General features: G+C 38.9%; 1 protein-coding gene across 4 annotated transcripts in view; it reads left to right on the forward strand.

Moving 5' to 3' along the window:
* Positions 1-26719, forward strand: part of BBS9 (Bardet-Biedl syndrome 9) — a 444049-nt gene that overhangs the window by 366836 nt on the left and 50494 nt on the right. For all 4 annotated transcript variants that reach the window (XM_087429458.1, XM_087429462.1, XM_004418838.3 and 1 more), the window contains one exon: positions 8899-9121. In XM_087429458.1, the coding sequence (XP_087285584.1) occupies positions 8899-9121 (223 nt within the window). The remainder of the gene's footprint in view (positions 1-8898; positions 9122-26719) is intronic.

Consider the following 26719-nt stretch of genomic DNA (forward strand, 5'->3'; position numbering starts at 1 on the left):
AACACCTTTCTATCTTGAATAACATTTTTTTGTGTGTGTGTGAGGAAGATCAGCCCTGAGATAATATCCCATGCCAATCCTCCTCTTTTCGCTGAGGAAGATTGGCCCTGGGCTAACGTCCATGCCCATCTTCCTCTACTTTATATGAGCTCTGCCACAGCATGGCTTGACAAGCGGTGTGTTGGTGCGTGCTGGGTTCCAAACCTGTGAACTGTGGGCTGTCGAAGCGGAGTGTGTGCACTTAACCGCTGCGTCACCGGGCTGGCCCCATGAATAGTTTTTTTTGTGTGACAGATAATTCTTGATGTTATTCTAGGAAGGGAGGGCTAAAACAAAATCATTCCTAAAGCACTTTACCTGTACCTCTCTCTAGATACATTTCATATTCTGCATTATTATATTTTTGTATACATTCTTATATTATCACTTGAATGTAAGCTTCTTCAAGGTAGGATCCGTATCTGATTCACTTTTTGTTTTTAACCTCACAGTATTTTTTTTATTTTTGGGAGGAAGATCAGCCCTGAGCTAACATCTGCCAATCCTCCTCTTTTTGCTGAGGAAGACTGACCCTGGGCTAACATCCATGCCCATCTTCCTCTACTTTATATGGGACGCTGCCACAGCACGGCTTGACACGCGGTGCATTGGTGCGCACCCGGGATCCGAACCGGAGAACCCCGGGCCGCAACAGCGGAGCGCACGCACTTAACCACTTGCACCACCGGGCCGGCCCCATAACCTCACAGTATTTAGTGTAATGTCTTGTATCAGTTGGCTCTAAATAAATATTTTTGAAATAAATAAATGACTATCTATGGACTCAAACTAGTGCTTTATTAAATGGACAAAGACATTTGAAATTAGGGTCAATATAGGGATAAACATACCATCTTGTAAATAATTACTATTCAACTTTGAGATTTTTGCTGCTGTATTATGTTATCTTAGCTTGATCGCTGTGAAAAATGACACTAACATTGAATGATGTGCAGCTCAGTCACTTCAGATACCATTCTAGATACTTTTTCTCCAGACTTGAATTCTATTTGAAAGAAAATAGAATTAGAAATCTAGTATGTGGACCTTCCTGGAGTTGTTCAGATCCATTGGTGGCCCTGACCAAGAAAGAAGCAGGTAGGTGCATCTTAAAATAGTGAAGCTTCTGAGTGGTCCTGAGTAATCCAGACTAATTAAAGGGAGGAGAGAAAAACAGAAAGAAAAGGATCCTGTACTTTACACTTAAATCAGTGCTTTATATATTTTTGGACATTTTTTCCTGAGTTTGGTCGTTCTTTGTTCTTCGAGATTGTTAAGAACACAGCAATGTCAGGGGAGGAGTTGATGCCTTTAGTTTGTTCACGTGGTTCTTCTCTTGTCCTAGCTTCAATGAAATTTTCCCCAGACTCCGTCAGATATGTGGGTACTTGGGAAGTCTGTGACTATGTGTCTTATGATTCCATAATAGGAGTGGCTACTCTAAGTATTCTCAATCATGAGTCCCTGAAATGAGCATCTGTAATTCAGACTCATCAGTCAAGTCTGACCATTGTTATGTTTCCAGAGGACATGGTGTCACAAGGCCATTCCTAGAGGTCAGTTGCAGTAGTGTATGCAGGTGCTAACAGCTTTGCTGAACTCTTCTAAAACTGACCCACCCAAACTGGCACAGATAATAGTGCTTTTTGATTAAACAGTAAAATCTCATTTAATTATATACAGATTATTCACTTGGATAAAGAACCTGATTTAAATTTTGGTTCTGTGAATATGTTAATTGTGACCGTAAATTTTCTGAGGGAAGACCACACATGATATTTTCTAAAGCCCACTTTAGTAAAAGAAGCCTAAGATGATCTGAGACGTTGGATTGAAAGACTTGCACAATGAAATGGGAAAGAAGTGCTCTGTAGCATCGTGGTCAAGAGCGTGGGATTTAGAGCCATACAGTCCCAGATCCCATTACTTCTCCCACTTTTAATAATTGTGTCATTTGTGGTGAAATACTTTACATCTAGAGCCTTAATTGGAAGTTATAATACTTACCTCACAGAATAATGGTAAGAATTAACCATAATTAATTATAATATATTAATATTTGTAATTGAAATAATATTTGTAAAATTCTTAGCATATTTTCTAGCACATAAGACGTCCTAAATAGTTTTTATTTTTCTTGCTGTTATTTCTGCTGCTGTTATTATTCATGGCAACCAGCCCAGAAAAAAACTTTTAGAGAGAACTCGCATAAGCAAGAATAATAGCATAGAATTAACTACCTACAACTGCTAAATATGTCACATTAAATCTACAGGCACCTGGTGAGGGAAATTATTTTTCTGGTTTTTAACTGATAAGGAAACCGAGACCCAGAGAGCTAAAATAATTTTTCCGGAGACCTACAGCTTATAAGGAAAGGGGCCACAATTCAGCCTATGTCTTCTGACTTCTAATCCAATGCACTTTTCATGACCCGTGCTGCCTCTTATGTGGAAATATTTAAGCAAGCATAGGTCCATTACCATGAGATGGTGAATGAGTGAAGGGTCAGTGCTGCATGTTAGGCCTGAGCTAATGACCTCAGCGGGAAAAGCAGCGTCCAACTCAGGACTCACTTTCCTGGACCTCCCTTGTCCCCTGGATCTTGGTCATCACTATCTTGTTAGCTTTCCTGTACCTTCAAATAAATGATTTTTATATATATTTTTCTAGTTAGTGGGAAAATTGGTCCAAATTATCTAATCTACCATCACCAGCAGCAGCTTTCCTCTGGAATCTTCATTATCAATTTGACTTTTCAGTCTTAATCTTTTTGTTAAGTTGCTTCTGAATAGGGTGTGTGACTGGAAGCTTTTGGCTGAAGCAAACTTTAATGCTTAGTCAAGACGACTGGCTCTGTGGGACATCATTAATATTTTGTTTTGTCTTAAGACTGAATATGGCTATCTAGGATCAAGTTTCATGATAATTTGGGTAATCTATTTTGTGTTCCTCTGTCTAAAGCTTTGGGGTTGAAATGGGAGTACAGGTCAAACGCAAAACATAACCTTAAAAAAACAGGATCAGAGTAGGTTGGTTTGAAGCAACCTTGTGCTTTCTGCTTGTATTGCGGCTAAACTCTAGGAAGCTCCCTTGACTTCTGTTAGTCAGAGAGGCTTTAGATTTTCATCCAGTAGGAAGGAGTGTGCTTCTTTTTTCACAAAACAGTGTTGATAAGCCCAGCACCCTGTTCTACTTTTGGTTGAAACCTGAATTACATTTTTACAGCTTTTGAATCATGACAAAGAAATAGAGAACTCCAAAAGTCTAATAAGTCACGTCAGTTTAAAATAAAAAAGAATGATATTAGGGAGTGCTTCATTTTACTAGTGATGGACTAAAAAAGTTAAAGCAGATTTTTTCAATGCTTTTTTTAAATTAAAACCATTGAATATAATTTTAAACTCATTAAGATACCATATAGGCCATACAGCTTGGTTTCGTTTTAAAAAATTTTATTTTATTTTGTTTTCAGTTCAAAGAGCTGTTTTACTTTTTAAAGGTAAGTAGCTCAATATTTTGAGCTCTGCTTTGCATGAAAGGGAGATTCACTGAATACAATCTATTCTTTGAAAATAATCTGAACCTAGACAAATGCTGAACAATTCTTATGTCTTCCAAAATATATAATTTACAACTAAAGTACTAAGTTTTATTTGTTCCTAGGTTTACAATGTCCCTTCATGTGATTATTTTTAGCTTCTCTTGGCTAAGTATAATATGATACAATAGAAAGTAATAATAACCTTAAGGCTCTGTGGATCAGTCATAAATACCAAAGACTTTTCATTGTGAATCCTTTACATCTATTCAAGTTTTCAGATAAATGAATATGATGTAAAATTTCTATTACTTTCAAACGTATAATGTAAGACACTGGAACCTGGGCTATGACTACACAACCTCTATTTGTTCCTTTAGACAGATCTCTTTTTTTACCTTTTCTCTCTCCCTTAGAGTTAACTGTGTGCACATTTGGTAATAAATGCTACCATGGCATTTTATGGTTTTTCCCTATACTGCTATAGTTAAGAATGTGGTAGTGTTTGTATTATAAACATGAGTTTGCAGAAGTTTATAATTTGTTTGAATAAAAGTTGAAAGATGTTACTTTGCACGTTGGATTTGAATGTGTATTTGTATTTTCTGATTTTTTAAAAAAAGTAGGATTGAGTATATGTGCTTATCCCATAGTATCTTCCACTTAAGATTTCAGAGTGCCTTACCATTCATGTAAGATTAGCATGGCAAATAGTGTTATTCCTGTTTTACGGAGACCTCAAGTGTACCCTACAGAGATTAAGTGATTTATCTAAGGTTGTACGGTGAAGGAGCAGTTGAAGTAAATAAGGTTAAGTCAGAACCCAGAAGCCTAGAGGTGGCTATCTCCAACTCTGCTGTTTTAATTCACAGGTGGCGTGAGAATACTCTTTTAGTTTATTTTTTTGTTTGTTTACTTTGATACTCTAGGAAATTAACTTTATAAACCTAGGAAATTAACTTTATAAACTTGGTCAAACTTTCTGCTTCTTACTGTTTCTGATAAGCCACTTGCTTATACTGGTATTTAAACATAGTGACCAGTGGAGACTAGCAGGGCAGGTAGAGCAGAGAAGTCAGAAGCTCAGCCAGGCCTCTCTGGTCTCTGGATAGCAAAAAGCATAACTCGGTTACTTAAGTTAGGAGGAGGAACAGACTAGGAGAGGCCAAGGCCTTGAATTTAAAAAGCTGGCCCATAGAAATGGGGCATCACACTGGTACAGAGAGACATCTAGGACCAGTCTGGCATACAGGAGCCTCCACACAGGCAAGTGAAACATGGAGGCAGAGAACTGGGAAGCCATGCTGGAGGGTGCATGGAGCAGGTACCTTGAGATTGAAGAAGTCAGGAAGCGGGGCCACAGCTGTTGGGTCCACTTCCTTGGAGGGGATTTGGGCAGGAGCGAGGCAGCCCAGTCCATCAAGGAGTGACCTTTTAAGTAGGCTCCCACTATAGGGGCTCAGGTAGAAGGACTAAGAAAAAAGTGAAGTTACCACATGGGGTAGAGCCTAGACCTTGGGAACAAAGGAAAACCCCAATTATAATATACTAGACTAGATAAAGTAAGCACGAAAAAAAAAACCCAATAAATAAATTAATTTCTTCTTTACAAGGGCTGTGAAAAAGATAAAAGAGTAACGAGTACATTTAAACTTATTTATTGATTTATTCACACATTTATTTAACTTCACTCCTGCTGTTGTTTTCTAAAAGCCATACATGAGTTAACTGGACTTTAAGAGTTAGGCTGTGGATTTGAGAACTAAAATCACATCAATTCTCACTGAGGAGCACATGCGTAGTAGTTTCTTCCCCTTCGGACATTTTTAGCACTGTTTTCCCAAAATTAAGATTTTCTTTTGCTCTCACAATTAGAAGAGGCAAAATTATTAGTACGATTGATGTTCATCTTTAAAGGGTAAAGGTTAGTTCTGTGCTTGTGGGGTGTGTGTGTGTGTGTGGGTAGACATTAAAACTGAATATTAGACATCAATTTAAGGGCTGTAAATAAAGGTGGTGGTTTCAAATGCCAAAAAGGTAGTTGAAATACCTTACCTTTAAGATACTTCTCACACTTGAGGTTCTGGTTTTCCACATAGTTTTGTTTCACATTTCATCAGGTAAGGATGCTACATGTTTGATCAGTGAATTATCACATTGCATTTTTATTTAACGAAACTCTCATTTCAAAGGGTTTTCTTTTGTCTCATTAATATTTCTTTTTATTATCATATTTGAGTTTATGTAGCAATTTAGGCCCTCCAAATAATAATTTGCTGTATTTTAGTAGCAATCTTTCTAAAATATTAGCATCATGCCTCATTATATTAAAGAAATACCCATGCCAAATACCTGAACATGACATGGTTTTTGACTTGATCTGCAAGTTGGCTGTAGGAAAGGAAATTCTGTAGTGCCTCTATATTAACTAAATGCCATATCTACTTAAATTATCTAATATGCTGCTGTAACCTACTTATGAAAACAGTAGTTTGCTTAGACAAATAGTCTATAAAATAGTAGGAACTGTTTTAATGCTGAAATGACCACAGAGCACACAAATGCCAAATTATATACAAAGGATCTTTCCTCTTTGTACTCTAGAGGTCTTTATCAGTGGTTCCAAAAGCAACTTGAAAATAGGTCCTCTTCAATGACATCTGGGTTACTATTTTATCTTAATTTACCTCTTCCCCTTATTATTGAAACAGAATTCAATTTTAGATATTTGTCTGGTTTAGATTTTGATAGTTGTATAGAGATGTCTTTGTAGTAACTCGTGGTTTATTATTCTTTAGTGGTTTGGGGTAGGAAGCTATTTTTACAGTTTTTGACATCTCTTGAAAAGATTTCCAAGATCATTTTAAAGTAATTAATTTGTTTTCTACTTTATCTAGTGGCATCTATTATGGGTCAGGCATCTATCAAAAAATCCTGATTTTGGCAATCAGTGGGAAGTTCTCTAGTGGATAGATATAGAGTCTACACTTTGGTTTAAAGAACCAGTTGCATAAGCCTAGAAGGAAGACATGTGGAGAGTGAGGAAAAGGCCTGGGGTTTAGTCGTCTGTTCACTCATTGTGAATCAAGAGTGTGGTGCAGCTGCCAAGAGAGCAGCGGGGACCAGAGGCCAGGCTGGCGGGGAGAATTCCTAGTAAACGCGAGGGACGGTCGTGTCCTACCCTGCACTCCTGTCCCCAGCCTGGTGTCTTGAGGTCAGTTTGGGGTTCTCTAGTTAGCTATATAAATTTTTAAGTGTTTAAAATTGGAGCTCATTCAAACACAAGTGGTCAGGATGGAGAGAAAACTTGAAACCATGTTTATATAAGGAAGAGCTGGAGGAACTGGGGATGTTTATTCTGGAGGAAAGGGTACAGAATTGCTGTCTTCACAGATATAAAGGGCTGTCATGTAGAAGAGAGGTTAGATTTATTCTGCATGGCTCTGGAGGGTAGAATAAGGGTCAATGGGGCAGATTTTGGCTCAATATAGGAATAGCTTTCTGCTGGTTACACATATCCCTGAAAGGCGTGAACTACCTCCAACAGTAGTTATTTTGGATGATGAAGACAGCCATGCAGGCAGATGGTTGCCATTGTATAAAGGATCCTGGGAAAATCCCACAAGACTGGATGAAAGCTCTCCAAAGTCCTCCCAACTCTAAGATCCTGGTTCTATATCTCACCATCTCTCTGTCCAGCAAACACATTTCTTGACCACCCTTTGTTTACCAAGCACAGTGCAAGGGTGCGGAGAGCTCCAGGCACTGTAATGGGGAATAGACATGCAGTGACCACAGCACAGGGTGAGACGTGCTGTGATGGAACTGGGTGCGTGAGGTCTCAGAGCCCTGAGGAGGGCCCACAAATGTAATCCTTGGATGGCAGTGCCTGAGCTGAGTCGTGAGTGGGAGTTGGCCAGGTAAAGAATGGAGACGGTGCATGGCAGCGAGAGAGCCGAGCACGTGCAAAGGCCTGGGGAGAGTGTGGCTGCAGGTGAATAGGAAGAGAATAAAATGGAGCAGGAGCTGGAGCAGAAAGTGCTTTATATGCTTAACTGAGCATTTGGATTTAGGAGTTGAATTTTATGAGTAACCTAATCTGATTTGCATATTTGAAAGGTGGCTCAACTGATAAGGTTGAGGATGGAGTGTTACTAACAGTAAAGTCTCCCAGGGTCTCCTTCTCTCTGAGTCTCAGGTTTCTCACCTCTTATATAAGTGGCTTAGACTATTCTGCAGTATTCTATGAGAATAAATTCATTCAGTGTCTTCCTTTATAATTTCGCTTTGATTCTCAGCCCCATGGTACTCTAGGTCTTACCAGCCTCTGGGTACAAATGAAGTCACCTTGGCAATAATACCCAGATTTCACTCACGCTTCCCTGTTGTGCTCTTAGGACCTGCCGACCCCCATCAGAATCTTCCCCAGTTATCTCTGGGACTGTCCAAAGGGAGCTCAAAAGCTGACTCCTCCTGCTCCCTGTTCTGTTGTTATCTGAACCCACCTGAGGGTGGTGCCTCCTCCTGCTTGTCCCTGGTGCCCTCCATGACAATGCTGAGGGCCCTGCCTAGCATCAGTGTTCCTGGAATTGCAGCCTTCATTGTGCTAAGGTGACACTGCATATCTCGAGGTCTTCACTGCAGCACAGCCACACTATTCCCAGCAAAAGTGGGGTAGATGGCCCGCTTCCTCACTTTGTGTCACTTTTTGTCACTTGGGCAGTGAATGGGACTAGATAGGCTTGTGTGTCACAAAATCCCTCTTGAAATAAGCTCCCCTGGTTTCTGCGTGAAACCCCAAGGCTGTGGGACCAATAGTGCGAGAGATACCAGGGTTCTCTCGTGATTCCAGTTTCCCCCAAGATACCCAAAGGTCCTCTCTGTCCTGGCCAGTTCTTCTTCAGCAGAAAGATAAGGCAAAATGAACTATAATCCTGGCACCTTCAGCTTCCAAACATCAAACATACTTACACCTGAGGTGATTATTATTGTTACTAACTACTCATGCCTGGTGCAGGGCTAAATGCTTCCCATATACCATCTCATTTAATCACCCAACCCTTGGAGGTACAGGCTATGAGTATCCTCATTTGTAGGTGAGGATGAGGCTAAGAGGAATTAAGTAACTTGCTCAAACTCAAACAGCTGACAGAGCTAAAATTCAAAACCAGGCTGGTCTGAAATATTCCAGACACCAACCTCTTAGCAAGTTCCCAACACTTGGACATAAACATGGTATTATAACCTGGTTAACAGTAAAGTGCCTACTTTGCTCATTTGTCATTTTGCGAAAATTCAAAATTGGCATTTGCGTGCAGGGCTGGGAAGAAACGGTGGATGCTGCTATTTCCCACCTCTTGAAGACCTGCCTATCGAAGAGTTCCAAGGAGCAGGCTTTGAACCTCAGCAGCCAACTGAGCATGCCCAAAGACACAAGCCGACTGAAGAAACATATCACCTTGCTCTGCGATCGATTAGCCAAAGGTGGACGTCTCTGCTTGAGTACTGATGTGGCGGCTTCACAGACCATGGTCATGCCAGGTAAGAGCTTCATCCATGCTCCCCAAACACAACTGTACTTTTCCCAAATTAAAGGAATGTGCCTGTGGTTGTATTTGGGGTTTATATTTCATCTTAAAGGGATGATTGCCAAGAAAATTGCTTCACGTTTCTCCTCAGATATCCCAGGGTAACCACTTGGATAAATATTCTTGGGGTTTTCTTGCTAGACATTTCTAGACTGGTATGTCTTTTTTTCTTCCTTTTACTTTTAAATAGATGATCCATTTTGTTTTGCTTCTATCCAATAAAAAGCAGATTAAAGAATAAAACTATTTTTAAGGAAAAGTTTTACTAAATGTGATCACGCCATACCATATTTCATAAATGTAAACAGCATAATACAAGCAGCTAATGTAATCCAGATGAGTCCCGTCCCTTCTGCTGTTTGCTTGGATTGTGGTCATCAGAATGGGAGGGAAGAGACAAAGAAAAAGACTGAGGATCAGGAGACAGGAGCAGGCTTCAGGGCTGAGGCACCTATGGGCCAGGATGGGAGAGATCCAGCTTGCTCCTACATGGGCAGCCAGTGATGGCGGTGGGCATCCAGCTCACCCCTTCCCACAGTCAGAGGGGCTGAACCATCAATGGTGCTGCACTCAGGTCCCTTAGAGGCAGCAGCTCCCAAGTCCCGCTTCCGTCTTCTTAGTGTCTCTCTTTATGTCGGCAGCAAGGAGCATAAAGTCAATGACTATATTAAATGCAGCAGCTGTAGCATCTATTTCCTCCTAAAGCAAGGACCATCGTGCGGGAAGTGGTGTGGTTTTCTCTTTTTCCGTCTCACACGCCTTTTGTGCCCCGTGCCCCATGCTGGTGCTCTTCCTGTTGCTTCCTCTCCCCTTAGTCAGCATTCCTCGGAATAAAAAGGAATGCAAGCAAACACTTACAGAGGTAAACATGGAGACAGCACAGCATAATCCAATAAGCACAGACTCTGGAGGCAGACAGATCAGCGTTTGGGTCCCGGCTCTAGCCCTCACTACTTATATGACCCCGGGTATGTTACTTAACTTTCCAGGGTCTTAGTTTCTTCCTTTTGAAAGTGGGTAGAATAATGCCTCCCTTGTTGCCAGGGCCTTAGATGTTTGTAAAGTACCTAGCGCAATGCTTGGAGCAGCGAAACTCAAAAAATTCAAGCTATAATTATTCTCATTATTATGGATACATGTATAATTCAGCCTCTAAATTTGAGGTGGGGAATAGCTGGTTTGTGGTCATGGGATTCTATATTCCATGACTTGAAATATTTTTTACCTTACTCACACATGGATAGGACCTAACTTTTATTCCAAAGAAATATTTCTAATATGGCATTTCAGAATAGAAATGCCTTTCCACGTAGAAAGAGTTCTAATATTTTTTGTCTTAATTTAGGCCTTCTTCATCTTGCCCTTGTAAACATCCTCCTAACTGTTCCTTCAGCCTCTACTCGTCCATCTTCTGCTCACTGTTACAGGATTATTTTCCTAAGAAATAAATATTTAGGCTTAATGAGATAGTAAATGAAAAATATTCACTATAATCAGCACTCAGTATATGGCTCTCCCTCTTTCCTTGCCAACTGGAAAAACAAAGGATGCTTGAAGGAGAAAGACAAATGACATAAAAGAGAAAACTTAAAAAGTGATGGGATCAGCCCCCTGATTGGCTGGTGTATCTGTCAGTGCAAGGCCTTGGCAGCCCTGCCTTCTCTTCCCCACGTCCCTGTCAGAGCCTCTTTGGGAACAGCCGTTAGGGGCGCAGTGACATTGCTGTGAGCAAAGACCTGGACGTCTGGAGAGAACAGATGCTCCCTTAGCCACATTTGTTGATGATGGAACTTTAGTCATTTGTTTAAGTAATTAGATTTGGAAGCAACTCAAGGGCTGTTCCCCCTATAAGCCCTTGATGCAAAGTTTCTGAATGTATGGAGGGAAGATGGAGAAGAAAGGAGGAAGAGAAGGAAGGGAGGGAGAAATGAAGAAAAATACAGGGAGATGGAAAATGTGTTTGTTCACAAACCAGCATCTATAAGCCAGGATTGTGCCTCTAATGCCTAGCCTAGCTGAGTTCATTCCATTGGGGGACTGAGGCTGAGGTATTTGTGCTTAACTGTCGCGATCATAATGGCTTGCGTTTACTTAACGATGACCCACTTTTCAGCTCTGGTCGAGTGATTCTCCCTCCCGCTTGTCCTGATCTAATAATCATGACAGTAAGTTTTTTTAAATTGTTAAATCAGTGCTCTTTGTCATTAACATGCTCTGTTATTCCCTATAATACCTTTTCTTCCTAGAACCCAAATTTTTCACGCACTTATTTTTGTACTTAGCACATTTTTGAGGTAGATGAAACATGTACAATTATTGCTGTTCTACAAATTGAAAACCGAGTTAGGAAAAGCTAAATATCTTGCTCAGAATTACATGGTTACCGGAAGGGTTAGGTCTAGAATCCACTCCTAGCCCACTAGCCCACTGTGCTTCCCTCCAGACCACACAGACCACAATGGTACAAATATATTTCTAGCCAGAGCTTCCTCCCGTGTAAGCCATTCTTGATCTCACCTTCTTTTGCATTAAATTGGTCTAGCAGTGTGGGAGGAAATGGGCAGAAACAGTTACACAGAGTCTCTTTTCTTTGCGGAATATATTAAAGATTTATCTTTGTTTTGTGTTTAATTTTTATTATCTCCAAAGGTAACATGATATTATTATCACAGAGATAATAAGAAATACTGTGAGTTATTTCTGCTTGAAGCCAGTAATTGTGAAATTTACAATGTTAGTTTAGCTATAATAGTTGTTTCAGAATATGTGTAGGTAAAGTGGTTTATTAGAAGGGGGTGGATTACAGAACAACATAAGCATACAAGCATTTTTCAGAGACATGATCTTTTTTTAATACTTGGGCAGGAGCTCAGAAATCATCTGGTTCACCTCCCTCAGTTAACAGCTGAGGTAACTAAGGCCTAGGAAGATGAAGTGACTTAGTGGTTGGTATTAAAAGGCAGGAGTGTGTGTAATTTTACCATGTTCCCTATTAAATTGCAGATGGATAAACATCTTAGAATAAAAAACTCTTGGTCTTTTCTAGCCTCATGACTTTATGAGCCTGGCACCTTGGATGTGCCCTTTCTTAGCTCCAGTAAAGGCCAGGATGACAACTTCCTCCCTGGCATCCAGAGTTTGAAAATCTTTCCCACTGGGAATTACCTTATGGACTTCTTTGCCTCACATTTCTCCTGCTTGCCTTTATCAACCTTCAGATTCACTCTGAGGATTTAGCCTAACCTTTTCTGGGTGAATTCTTTATACTGCAGAACCATCAAACTTACATTTCTCTTATCTGTAGCTCTGCTATTCACATCTTTCTGCTGGAGGATATGGCACTTTCATTAAATGTCTTTTTTCTAATCTCAGCTGTATGCATTCTACCCTTAGAGGAGAGTCACAGAGGGCCACCAGGGTATTGGTTTTAGAAAATCTGAATGTGGATGCCCTTAGTTGACCTAGATGGCTTTCGCAGACATGTTTGGTACCTGCGTTGTCCCTGCAGGTGCTTGAGGTTGAGAGATTTGCCTTAGATTGCCATGGCTTCCTTTTATGACCTCAATGTCTAGGACAGTATTTCAGACTCTAGTTACAGCTAAGACTTGACTCTCTCAAGCATATACACAAAACTTAATGCATATGTGGGTGGGCCTAACTCATGATATTTGAAGACTAATCATTTAACCTTGTAAACACTGGAGCTTTTATCACCTCCATATGGGTTTTTAAACTTCATGTGTCTAGGTGATGCTTTGCCCGCCAAAAAGTGGAATGGGTTAGTGATGGCCCATCAGATGGAAGCTTGGAGAGCAAATGGTGTGGCCCCCAACAGGGCAAGCAGAGCAAGCTGGGCAAGGAAAAAGGCCAATCCAGGCTGATAAAGTGCCTCGAGTGGATATTCTCTTAATGTCACCAAATGAGTCAGAAGTCATAATGGGCCATAGCTTCAGCTGTGTTTTCTTTGGCACTGCCAGAGTCCTGGGCCAAAAGAAGCCAAGAAGGGGGAAAAAAAGGAAGCAAAGAAGGTTTGATAAATAAGATGAGCCTTTTCACGGATGTGGATCAGAAAACTTATTTTGAGATGTAGTATGGACCACCCAAGAATTAGTATTTTGTGCATCTTGGCTATATTAAGTGGGTAGGAGAAAATAGAGACTATAAATCTGAATAAGGTGTCTATTCTATCTTTTGCGGAGATATATTTAAAACTCCCACTTTTTAGTATTTTAAACTCGAGTTAATGACCTTTTCACCTTGAGGGTTTGAAGATATTTTGAGAATACTTCCAAATGACCCATTTCAACAGAATTTAAGTTTAGTTCTCTGAGGTCTCACTTAGATGCTTGAGAAGACATTTGATGTTTACTTTCATATTGTCAGTGTGATTTAGCTGTTGGTTTTACACTTTATTTGGATTTTTACAAGTTTGACGTCTTTTATTAAGGAAATTTAGACGAATTCAGTATACGAAAGCCTCAGGAAAAATTTTTCTTACAGAGAATATAATACTTTGTTCATTTTTGTAAAAAAGGAGTGAGTTCTAAAATGAGAAAATACTACTGTGAAGTGGACTTTGACATCAGAAGTACACGGATGCCAGAGCTAGCTTGGCCCTTTACCAGTTGTATGATAGAGGACACGTTTCTTAGCTTGTCTACTTCTCAATTTTCTCCACTATAAATAGGAGTAATTATGGTACTTCACCAGAGTTGTTGGCCAAATTAAATATAGTAGTCCGTGGAAAATGCTTAGCAAGTGCCTGACACATAGCAAATTCTCAGTAAATGTGAGCTTCTATTAATAATAATTATAAATACTAATGTAAAATCTGAAAGGCACTAGTGAGAACTTGACAAAAGGATTCTAGAGATAGGAGAGTAAAAATATAAGATCAGACAGGAAATTTTTTAAAAAAAGAGTATAAAATTTGCCTTTTCAGAATATTTGTCATAAAGTAATAGTAAATGGCAGTGTTGCAACTATAAAGAGAGAGCTTGATACACCAAATAGATAGTTCACAATTGATTGAAATATAAAAGTTTTGAGACTAATTGGTATCAGAAAAGACTGGAACCAACATTTCATTATTTTCATTTGGGAAAACAAAAGGTTTGTTTGAAAAATAAGTAAAATTAAAATTAACAGTAAGTTTATTTTATCATATACTTACTTGCCAAAATTTATGTTATGCCTACAGTTAACGTGCTGATTCTTAGAGACAACAATGAAAGCATTATGTGGGATTTTTGTTTTTGTTTTGTTTTTAGCATGATGATACACTCTCAAATTTGACCTTACAAGCACCTTGACAAAGACCGTCCTTATTAGGGAAAAATATTCCAAGGCATCATCCGTTTTCCTAGGGGTCTTTCTTAATCTTTTGATATGCAGATCATTTCCTTCAGAAACATCTTTCCTGTCATCATTCTTGTTAATTTTCTTCTCTTGATTGTTAACTAGACTGACTGCTGGATTTTGACTGGTCACTGTCCTTGCGTTTGATAAGAGTAGTTCTCTAATAACACTAACTGCATTAAATCTTGCATCTTTTGCAAGATGTGTAATTTCTTTATGCTATATTTGCAACAATTTCCAACAGTTGGTGAGAGATGAACCAATATAAAAAGGGGATAGCAGGCAGGGATTTACCTAGTGTTAAATGTGGAAAGATATTTGAGTAGAGGCTAATTTTATGAAAGGTCAATTAGTTTTTGAGTGAACATCTTTGTGTTATGCTTTTGCTTTTCTATGACTACAATTGAGATAATTAGAACTTCTGTAAGTAGGAGAACCCTCCTCCTCCCATTATAGATGTAAGAATTTAGAATGTACTAACCTGAACTCGGACCTCATGTGCTAATGTGGCATTTCAAAGCAGTGGAGAGAGGACAAGATGAATTAATTAAAAAATGCTATTGGGAACTGGCCAACCATTTGGAGAAAAAAAATAGATTCCCTAGCCCATTCTATGTGCCACAGTACATTTCAGATGGATAATGTAAAAAAATGAAATCACAAAAGCACAGAAAAGAAATAAAGGTGGATACACAGATATGGAGACAGGACAAGTCTTTCTAAGTAAGTTAGCAAAGGCAGAAAACAAAAGACTGAGCTTCAGTTATATACGTCTCAGAATCTGGTTCAGAAGCGTATAAACCAAGGTGTGTATTAATGGTAATTATCCTGGGTAGTAGAGTTACAGATGTTTGGGTGTCCTCCTACTTCCATGTACTGTGTACATTTTCCTACAAATAACGTATGTAACTTTTATAAAAAGGGACCATGATAGAAAGTACCAACAAGAAAACAATTATAATTATATCAGAAATGGTGGTAAGGAAGACATAAGGACTGATTTCATAAATCAGGAAAATTAATGGCTTTTTATTCACAAAAGGAAATAAATTATTCAAGGGCAACGACCATGTGTTTATGGGGTTTGCTTGTATTTCAGTTCTGATAAATGAACCCAAGTCCTTCGCAGGACTCTTTGCATAAATGTGTGCAACTAGCTTATGGATTCTGCTTCCTTCTCATCTCTGCATCTCCTCTCTAAAAGTAGGCCAAATCATGCAAGTTATTGATCTTTGAGTAATTTTTTCGCCTTTTCCTGGGAGACTTCATAATTGCTAAATCTGGTGAATGCTTTGCCTATAAACCATTTACAATGAAACCATTTACTTCTTAGAACATTTTCATTCCTTGGCTTCTCTTTCACTATTGGAAACTGTTTCTGTCCTGCTCAGGCCTGTCTTTTCCAGTCCGCTCTATGGCTTCATGTTCCTTTTTCTGTCTCTTGATTTTTGGTGTTCCATCTTCATGCTGTCCTGGACAATCACGTTCAGCTACCACCTGAATTCCATGTGCTTCTAAGTTTGTACCTTTCTGTTTGGCCTCTCTTCCAGGTTTCATGTGTCTCTGTAAATAACCCACAGGCATCTCCAATTCCACATGCCTGAGTGAAACTCATCTCCTCCTATGTGTCTGATCCCACTCGATGATATTACCCAATGCTCAGGCCCGGGGCCTCAGAAACAACCTTGACTCTCTGTTTCCCTTATTCCCCATGTTCATCAGTCACCAAGACCTGATGGTGGCATCTCCCAAATTTGTCTTTTGACTGTCCACACTGCTATTACCTTACTTAACGCCCTTATCTCCTATTCAGACTATTAAAATGACCTATCAGTAGTCTCCTTGTATTAAGATTCCTCCATTGTTCTTAGTACTACTGTAAAAAACAAGCAACTTATGAATATTCATAGCAGCATTATAGCCCAAAAGTAGAAACAATCCAAATATTCATCAACTGAAGAATGGAAAAATAAATGTGGTATATCCATACAGTGGACTATCCTTTAGCAATAAAAAAAACTACAATATGGATGAACCTTGAAAACATTATGCTAAATGAAAGAAGCTAGTCCAAAAGACCATATATTATATGATTCCATTCATATAAAATGTCCAGAATAGGCAAATTTAGAGACAGAAAGTATGTTAGTAGTTGCCTAGGGCTGGAGGTTGGGTGGGGGTGGGGAAATGGGCAGTGATAGCTAATGGGTGTGAAGTTTCCTTTTGGGTGAGAAAAATATCCTAAAATTAGATTATAGTAATGGTTGCACAACTCTGTGACTATACTAAAAACCACTGAATATATATTTTAAAAGTGTGAATTATATGATATGTGAATTATATCATAAAAGTTAAAAAATAATTGATATCTTTTAGTACACAGATAAAACATATTCTTTGTAGAAATTTAGAAAATTCAGATGAGAAAAAGAAGAAAGTTAAAAATCACTAATAATCTAACCACCCTGAAATAGATACAAACTCTACTATGTATAAATTTATGTATGTGTTTATATGTATATGTATTCTATGTGTGTGTATGTAAACATATCCTTCCAGTCTTTTGTCTTTGCATATATGTACTTTTGTTTTATAAAATTGGATTATACTATACCTACTGCTTTAAAATCCACTTTAAAATTTTTATTATATTATTATTGCATTATTAAATATTATATTATTTTAATATCTACATACTTAACTAGTCCCTTTTTGTCAGATATACAATTTCTGATTTCAGTATGATAAACAATGATTTAGTGACTATTCTTGTAGCTAAATCTGTGTACATGCCTAATGAATTTATAGTTTATGAGTACAAGTTTCTTTGAAAAAATAGGGATCTGGGTTTGTTACTTTGCTGCTTGAAAGTATTCTGCAGCTCCCTGTTATCTGTCACATTAAGTCAAAAGTCCTAAGCCTAAAATACAACGTTCTTTACTAAATAGATCCACGTTATTCTTCTAGCTGTTATCTCCTTCACTTTCTTCCTTAAGAGCCTTTACTGATACTTAATTACTCAATGTTCTGCAAATACACCATGCTTTGCAAGCTTCTATACATTTAAATAGTTTCCTGGGCTTAAGAGTATCAGTCTTTGGCTGGTGGTAAAATTACCACTAATTTCTGAAGACCCAGCTGAAACGATGTTCCACAAAACATTCCCTGGTCCTCCTGGCACTGCTAGTCTCCTCTGTGCTCCCCTGGTGTCTGGGCATATGGCTATTATAGAACTTATCGTAGGGTACCATTGTTTAATATTTTTATTTCACCCTGTATTAGTCTGTGAGGGCTGCCATAACAAAATACCACAGGCTGGTGGCCTAAACAACAGAAATTTATTTTCTCACAGTTCTGGAGGCTGGAAGTCCAAGATCAAGGTGCTGGCAGGTTGGTTTCTCCTGAGATCTCTCTCCTTGGCTTGCAGATGGCCACCTCCTCTCTGTGTCCTCACATGGCCTTTTTCTCTGTGTGTGCACACTCCTGGTATCTCTTCCTCCTCTTATAACGACACCAGTCCTTTTGAATTAGGGCCCCACCCTTATGATCTCATTTAACCTTAATTACTTCTTTTTTTTTTTTTTTAAAGATTTTATTTATTTATTTATTTTTCCCCCCAAAGCCCCAGTAGATAGTTGTATGTCATAGCTGCACATCCTTCTAGTTGCTGTATGTGGGACACGGCCTCAGCATGGCCGGAGAAGCAGTGCATCGGTGCACGCCCGGGATCCGAACCCGGGTCGCCAGCAGTGGAGCACGCTCACTTAACCGCTAAGCCACGGGGCTGGCCCCCTTAATTACTTCTTTAAAAGTCCTGTCTCCAAATACAGTCACAGTGGGGGTTAGGGCTTCAACCTATGAATTTTGGGGAAGACACAGTTTAGTCCATAACACTCCCAGAACGGAGGGAAGTTCATGGAGGGCTCAATATATGTTGTATTCTTCTTTGTGATCTCAGCACCCCACTTATGCCTGGCATATATATAGTTGATGCCTACCATATATTTTTTAAACTTCTTATTTTGAAATAATATAAAATATTTATATTTTGAATTATAGACTCACAGGGAGATGCAAAAATACTGCATAGAATCCCAATTACCCTTCATCCAGCTTTCTCCAATGGTGACATTTTATATAACTGGAGTACAGTGTTAAAATTAGGAAGTTGACATTGATCTACCTTATATTTTTAGAATGAATCAGTGGAGCCTTTTATAAAGAGGATAACTTATGAAGTAGGTATAAGTTTTGGACTTTTAGAAAGGGTGGTGGCAGATGTTATAGAGAGAGTTAGTGATCTGAGCAAGGAGATGTGGATCTGTAAGTAAAGTAATTGAGTTTCAGATTAGAAATCCAGTTGGATAGATCAGTAAGCACTAGTCAATATAGGAATTTGAAAAGCTAGATAAAAGAGATTGAACATGATGCAAATGCTAATGGGAGCTATTACAGGTTCTTAAACTGTAAGTGACTTATAAAAAGCAGTGCTTTATTTGCTTTTTTTTTTTGTGAGGAAGATCAGCCCTGAGCTAACATCCATGCCAATCCTCCTCTTTTTGCTGAGAAAGACTGGCCCTGAGCTAACATTCGTGCCTATCTTCCTCCACTGCGTGGCCTGACAAGTGGTGTGTTGGTGCGCGCCCGGGATCTGAACCTGGGCCACCAGCAGTGGAGCGTGCGCCCTTAACCACTATGCCACGAGGCCGGCCCCTAAAAAAAGCAGTGTTTTAGAAATACTAATCTGATGGTGGTATGCAGGATAGAGGGAAATATGAAAAATAGGGAAGAATAGAGATAGTCCATCAAGTTTTCAGTTGCCGTTGATGCAAGTGATTAAGTTGGTAAGTGAATTTTGTTATGCTTCGTTTAAAATACAGTGAGTTTAAGAAGATGAAGATGCGTCACAGAAGAGATCTATGTCAGCAGCTGGATCTGAGGAATTTTAGCTTAAGGGAGAGACTGAAGCTTGAAAAGTAGATTTTAGTATCCTCTGCTTAGAGGTCATCATTGAAACTTTGCAAATGGATGAAACCTCTGAGGGAGTGAAGGCACAGGGAGGGGACCACTGGATTTGGGACTTAGCTGCAGAGCCAGGCGTCTGGGACAAGAAGTGAATTCTACAGGGAAGAGTGAATTTCAAGGAATTCCCAGAAGAGGTGGTGCCAATACTATCAAAGATAGAAGTGTAACCTCGGGCCCGCCAGGATCAGTTCAACTGACCCCATCTTATTAACAAAGTAATTAAGAGTGGTTTTTCAGGAACTGAGACCCCTTGTCCAGTTCAGTCTGGTTGAGACCACCAATTCATCTGGGCCTGTGCAAATGCTCCATAAGTGAGCTTTTTGATGTCAAGGAGCTAAAAATTCCACCCTTAGATCATGATCACACTTCTATGTTGTGAACATGTGTCCTATGAAGAGGCGTGAAGCTTGACTACGCTTGCACAGATCATCAATTACCTCACTTCTCCATACCTCCACTCATTGATCTCCACACTTCAGACCACCCTGTCCTTCATCCCATAAATTGTGCCCCAAGCCCTGGATCAAGGAGACAGATATGAGGGTACACACCCCCTGTCTCCCTGCAGATTGATCTCGCAGAATAAGCTGATTTCTTTTCCCAAAAGCTGTTGCTGTAATTAATTGGCTTGCTTATGTTTTTTTTTTTTTTGTGTGTGTGGGGAAGATCAGCCCTGAGCTAACATCCGTGCTAATCCTCCTCTTTTTTTTTTTTGCTGAGGAGGACCGGCTCTGAGCTAACATCTATTGCCAATCCTCTTCCTTTTTTTCCCTCCCCAAAGCCCCAGTAGATAGTTGTATGTCATAGTTGCACATCTTTCTAGTTGCTGTATGTGGGACGCGGCCTCAGCATGGCCGGAGAAGCGGTGCGTCGGTGCACGCCCGGGATCCGAACCTGGGCTGCCAGTAGCGGAGTGCGCGCACTTAACCGCTAAGCCACGGGGCCGGCCCAGGCTTGCTTATGCACATTGGGTAGGAGAACCCCGTTTGTGCAGTAACAGAGGAAGGTCAAGGAAAGATCCTTCTGTAACTAGAAGGAACAATGTAGGAAGGCAGATGGAAGAAGAAGTAGGTTATTGTCAGGGTTTGTATTTCTTTTCTTGAAAAAAGATATTTAGAGGTGTTTGAAGGTCAGGGGATGGTGGCAAGATGAGAGTGCTAAAATCCAACATTCTTGTTAAATGGGACGCTTTGAGGAGGAAGAGGAATAATCTAGGAAATAGGCAAACTGAATAGAGTTAATATTTGAGAAGGGAAAAAATGGGAACCTAGGTGTAAGTTGGGAGTGTGTGGAGATATGAAAAGGAAAGTTTAATGAAGTCCAGCTACATGAGCTTTGGAGAAGCAAAGTTTTATAATAATCTGTGAGAGAGCAAGAAGGGGTGAATGGTGAAGTGGTAAATCAAAGTTGATTTGCAATAGCCACTATGGAGAGGACAAGCTCAGACATTTAGCAATTGTGCAGCTACTTATTCTTTTGGAGCCTTAGTTTCCTCACTTGATATAGTGAGATAACACCTCCTTGTTTAGAAACAACTTATCGTCTCAAAATTGTTTTGAAAATCAAATTATGTTGTATAAGTAAAGAAAGCATTCAGTTATTAATAGGATGCTCATTCGTTCTTATCCATTGTAATAGAGAGTCCATAATGAGATGAATGGAAGGTTAGTGGAAGAATATTTGAATCCAGGATTAGAGTTGTATTTGACAGGAGAAGCAATTAGGACTAACTATAGGAGAAGGTCTACAATCAAAGACCTAATAGAATAACGTTCTCCCTGTGTGTACTTAGCAAATACTTGTTGATAGACAAGCTGGCTGGTAACTAATTACAATGTGATGACCAAAGGCTGGTTTCTTGGAAGTAGGGTTGTTAATACAGGAAAAGAATACCAGGGGAGTTTCAGGAATTTCCTTCCCTGCAGATGTTTAAACTAATGTGGATACTCAGTAGTCTAAAGATAATTTGGGAAAAACCCTGCCTGAAAACGAGGAGATTTATTAAATAACTTTGAAAGGACATCACTATTCCTATTTCTTTAGTCATGTTGTATGGACAAATCTGTAAAATGCCCATTTTTACCCTCACCCAACTGTAAATGTGAGCTATCTTTTCTTTGGACTATTCTCGTATGAAATATTACAGTGGAAACCCTAACTCTGTGTAATTTTCATTATCCTTAACAATTGTATAGGTTGGCCAAAAGAAAGTACCTCTGTCCATGAGAGCATCCCTCAGGGAGATATTTATCTCTGAGGCTTTGTATTATATGAAAAATACCTTTTCTCACATATTCTGTTGACATTTGGAGCGGTTTTATTTTCAAATCTGGGGATGAAAAAATTGGTATTTATTCCAGCAGTTGCTGGTATGAAGAGATTTCTACAGATTCACCACAAACTTGTAACACATTTTTTGAAAATTTTCTTCCCCTCAACTTTTACCCCCACCTCAACTTCTGCTATCTCAGTGGCTCTATCTTCAACAGTAAGGTTCACCTCAAAATTGTAATAAACATCCCTCCTGTTTTCTTCCCTTCAACATTGACTCCCAATACTTGCTCTCTCTCTAAGGAGTTCGATTTTCAACAAGAAGAAGAATGTTTCAGTGTAAATTCATGAATATTATCGAAGTTGCATTTATTGTTTTTCATTTTCCTTTAGACTTAAGGGTGCCTGGATAAAGTATTTTGAGTGTTTAAAAGCAATTCATCAATCAGTTACTTATGTGAGACGGTCATTAAGACATTTTATATCACATTATTTTCATTTAAAAATGTAAGATATATGCATAATGAGAATATCCACAGATAGATGGGCAGACCCAACAATTTGGCCCATTCCTATGGCTTAGTCATTTTTAATTCTGGCCAATACACCTTAGTCATTTTTAATTCTGGCCTAAAATAGGAACGACACTCTACTTCTGACACCGCGCAGCCCTGACAAGCAAAGAGGGTGTTCTTCTGGTTTGAACTTTCATGCTGAATTAAGCCAGGTCCATGCTGCCAACCTTTAAAAAAAATCTTTTCATATTAACCTTAAAAAAAAAAATACATTTTTAGTGTGTTTATTCAAATAAATTGTTGGAATAGTCAGTCCCTTCTGATTTATGTGTAATGTGGATATTTCTTAAACAATTAAAAATTAAAATGAAAAACTATTCTTTTGTTTCTGATGGTTCTCAGAGCATATAAATATCTGATTTTAAAGAGCAAAACACCTTTAGTTATATTCCTCTGTACAGTATGTCTCAACTCTGTATATTTTTAAAAATGTAACTTTTTGTTTTTAAAATGTTTAATTTTTATTTCAAAATAAATATTTGGGTTAGCTAGAATTTTTGTATTTCTTTCAAGTCTGCTCTCTGAGCTATACTCCAGTGTCTTGGCGAAAATGTTACCAAAAAATAAATATGCTAATACCAATAGGGTGATTTTTACTTAGTACAGGTGTTTGCATATTGGTTGCTCTAAGATATTTTTGGCATTTGTTAAAAGTAGGCTTGGAAGTGACTGAACCATAAAACAAGAAGCAGATACATTGTTCTAGAGAATAACAATGGCAAGAGGTGAGGGCTCCAGCTTACTGGCACTCTAGTTATAAGCAAATGCAGTGCTAGATATTAAGGGCTCAGGTGTAGAAGTCTGGTGGGTTTCAGTGAAAAAATAAAGTTCAGTGCAGCACACCTTGTCAATGTGGCCTTTAGTTAGTATATGAGACTGTACTTATGCAAGTAAATTACCTGATATTACTAGTTTTTATTTTTTTAAGAGATAAAAAAATCTTTCCTTTCAAAAGTAGATAAAACTTCAGACTGTGATAATTTTTTAAACTTAACATGTTAATGTATGGAAAATCATTTATAATTTATACACTTTATAAATTATACACTTCATACATACATTATTTCCATTAAGAATCACATCATATACCAAGCCAAGATCGAGACCCCAAGGTAGTATTTGTTGAGTACTTACTAAGTTCCAGGCTCTGTTCTAGGTACTAGGGGCACAGTGATGAACCAGAGAAACACAACCCCTGCCTTCATGGAGCTTACATTCTGATAGGGGGCAGTCAATACACAGGGAAACAAATTTCAGACAATGAAAATGCCATGCAGAAAAAAAGTCAGGGTGAGGGGAAAGAGTGCCAACTATAAACCATTTGTGCCTGCATCTTTCTAATGACTAATACCTCTTTCTCTTCTCCTTCATTTAGTGAAATGAGAGGATGGCATATTTTATCATTTAAGACATTTTCCTTGTGTGACTAGTTAAAATAATTCCATGTTTGGTTGTATAATATTATAGTTTAGTTTATTACTATTAATATTATTTGGGCACTATAGTTTTCAAAGTTTTCTGTTGAAAGAATGTGTTTCAATTTTCAGAGAAGCCAAAGTAATTCTTGAGAAGTTTTCCTAATAAACAAATTTGATAAATATCTGTAGTGATCATTAAAACATTTTGTACTTTGGAAACAATTTTCATATTATTTCCATCATATCTTTATTTTGAATTTAGTATTTTTGAGTTATATTGTTGGTATCATTAGATGTCTACTCTTTGTTGACATCAGCTTACTAGACTATGACATCTTTGAGGGCAGAGACTGTCATTCGTTTCTACATCTCTAGAATCTAATATAATTGGAACACAGAAGATGCTCAACACATCCTTGTGAAATTGATTTCACGTGAATCATTTACCCAAATTATCTCATCCCTTTCCCAGATTTTTATCACTCAGTTCTCTACTCCTCCCCACCCCCACCTTCCAACACACCCACTTCACCTCCATCTGCCCCTCTAATGGCCCTTTTACTCTGCCTTGTGGAACCCATGGATTTCCATCGTAGATCCTCTGTCAGTTTCTAGCCCTGAGTAAATCTTGGGCTTTTCTTGGATCTACTGTGGGGCTGGAAATTGTTGCTGAAATTAATCGTAAAACTGACCCATCTGCTTCTATTTCCTTTCATACTGTGTGACTTCACCTGGGCCTTCCTCTGCTAATCAGAGTTCTATTTACTGGTTTTTGATTGATTTCCTATCTCATTCCCAAAGAAGTTAATCCTTGTGATTTTGCTCAAGCTCCAACCTCTTTTCCTCCCCGAAACTGTGCAGAAGATATCACTCCTACCGTACCGTGAAGATCAAGACTGTCCAAAGCAAACTCTACTTCCCATTGATTATTTAAAAATTTCTTTGCAATTTTATTCATCTTTTGTTTTTCTACTCTTTCTCAGAAGAAGACACACTTGGTCTTAGGATCAAACTCAGACTTGTTACCTTGACCTACAGGAGTCTGCTTCCTCTCTCTCTCAGAGCATCTATTTCTCCCCAGCAGTTCTCCCACAATTCCCCTTGCTTTCTCTGCTTTTGCCACAAAAGTCTCCTTTCAGTTGCACTCATCAAGCTTTTTCCTTTCTCTGGTCTTTGCATATGCTGTTCCCTCTGCCTTGAATACTGTCCTCCATCCACTCCTAAACATTCCCCCCTGCCACAGATACACATACTCACCAGCTAATTTAAATCCATCCCCAGTTCTCAAATTAAAGGTCACTTTCCTGTAAGAGGTCTTCTGTGACCCTTAGTATTCTTGCTCATGTCCTCTTAGACTTTTTCTTCATAGCATGAAGCATAGTTCATAATTATATCTTCATGGTGGGTTTGTTTAATATTGCTCCCGCTATACTATAAGTTTCACGAGGAGAGGGACCATGTCTGTGTTGTTCACTGCCATGAACTGAGCTCAGTGCCTGCCATGTAACAGGAATCCCAAAGACAGTTGATGGATGAAATACATTCTCCCCTCTTTCTCTGTTCCCTCGGGGACCTTGTAGCCTCATATTCATCTCAATTGAACTGTCTGCCTTTTCTTTTCTGCTGTCACCTTCCCATTTCTAAACTTTGCTCAGTTCTCCTCTGTTTCCTTATATTAACTGTTTTCTTTTTCTTCCCCTCCAGACTTATAAATTATACCAATTATACTGTGGTCTCTTAAACATAAATTTGAGGTGAAACAAAACAGCAGCATCTGTAAAGAATTCATCTTTTGGCTTAGGGAATGATATTAGGAGCATAATGAACACCTGTACATAAAAAGGGGAAAGGAGTTTTATTCTTGAAATAGGACTATTTTTTGTTCATTTAACAGATATTTTTTTAAATACAATCATATTCCAGGCACTATACTGGGCATTGGGATATGCTGATTAAGAAGAGAGACAGCATTCCTACCCACATGGAGCTTACATTCTGGTGGAGAACCCAGATAATAAACAGTTGTACAGCTAAACAGGAGAATTGCAGGTTGTATTATGTGCAGTGAAACAAACCGGGAGTTGAGAGAGTTAGGGGTGGAGGCTCCTGTAGACAGGGTGTTTGTGGGGAGAGGTGATTCTGTGAGGAGAAGGATGAGAAAATGAAGAACTAGGGGAATAGCATTCCAAGCTGAAGGAATAGAATTTGGAGGCCTGGATTTGCTAAGAGGGTAGACCTTAAATGTTCTTACATACACACACACACACACACACACACACACATGAAAGGTAAATATGTGAGGTGATGAGTGTGTTAATTAACTCAATGGGGGGAATCCTTTCACAATGTATATGTATATCAAATCATCACCTCATACACTTTAAATATCTTAAAGTTTTATTTGTCAATTATACCTTAATAAAGTTGGGAAAAAAGGAATTAAAAGGCCTGGAGGGAGAAAGGGCTTGGTGTATTCAAAAGACTCCTGGCCTCCCTGGCTTGATCTTAATGAGGAAGAGTGGCAGGGAGAGGGAAATCATGTAGTATTCCTTACATTCCATGGTAAAGAATTTAAATGTCATTCTATGAGTAGTAGGAAGCCATCAAATGGTTTTAAGCAGGGAAATTATATGATCTGATCCATGTTTTTAAGAATTACCATGGCTACTGTGTGAGGAATGATTTGGAAAACAGCTGGAATGGAAACAGAGGGAGAGCTAGAGAGACTGTTGTGGAAGTGTAGGCGAGAGAGCCGACGATGACTGGGGTTGTGGCAATGGGGATAGAATTAGAAAGATCATAGGCATATCTTAGAGGCTGAAATATGTAGAACTTGGTGATGGGTTGCATGTAAGGGGTGAGATGAGGCAGGAAGCAAAGATGACTCCTGGAATCTTGGCTTTA

The sequence above is a fragment of the Ceratotherium simum genome, chromosome 1 (genome assembly GCF_057802395.1).
Source record: "Ceratotherium simum simum isolate JZ-2026a chromosome 1, ASM5780239v1, whole genome shotgun sequence".
Lineage (NCBI taxonomy): Eukaryota > Metazoa > Chordata > Mammalia > Perissodactyla > Rhinocerotidae > Ceratotherium > Ceratotherium simum.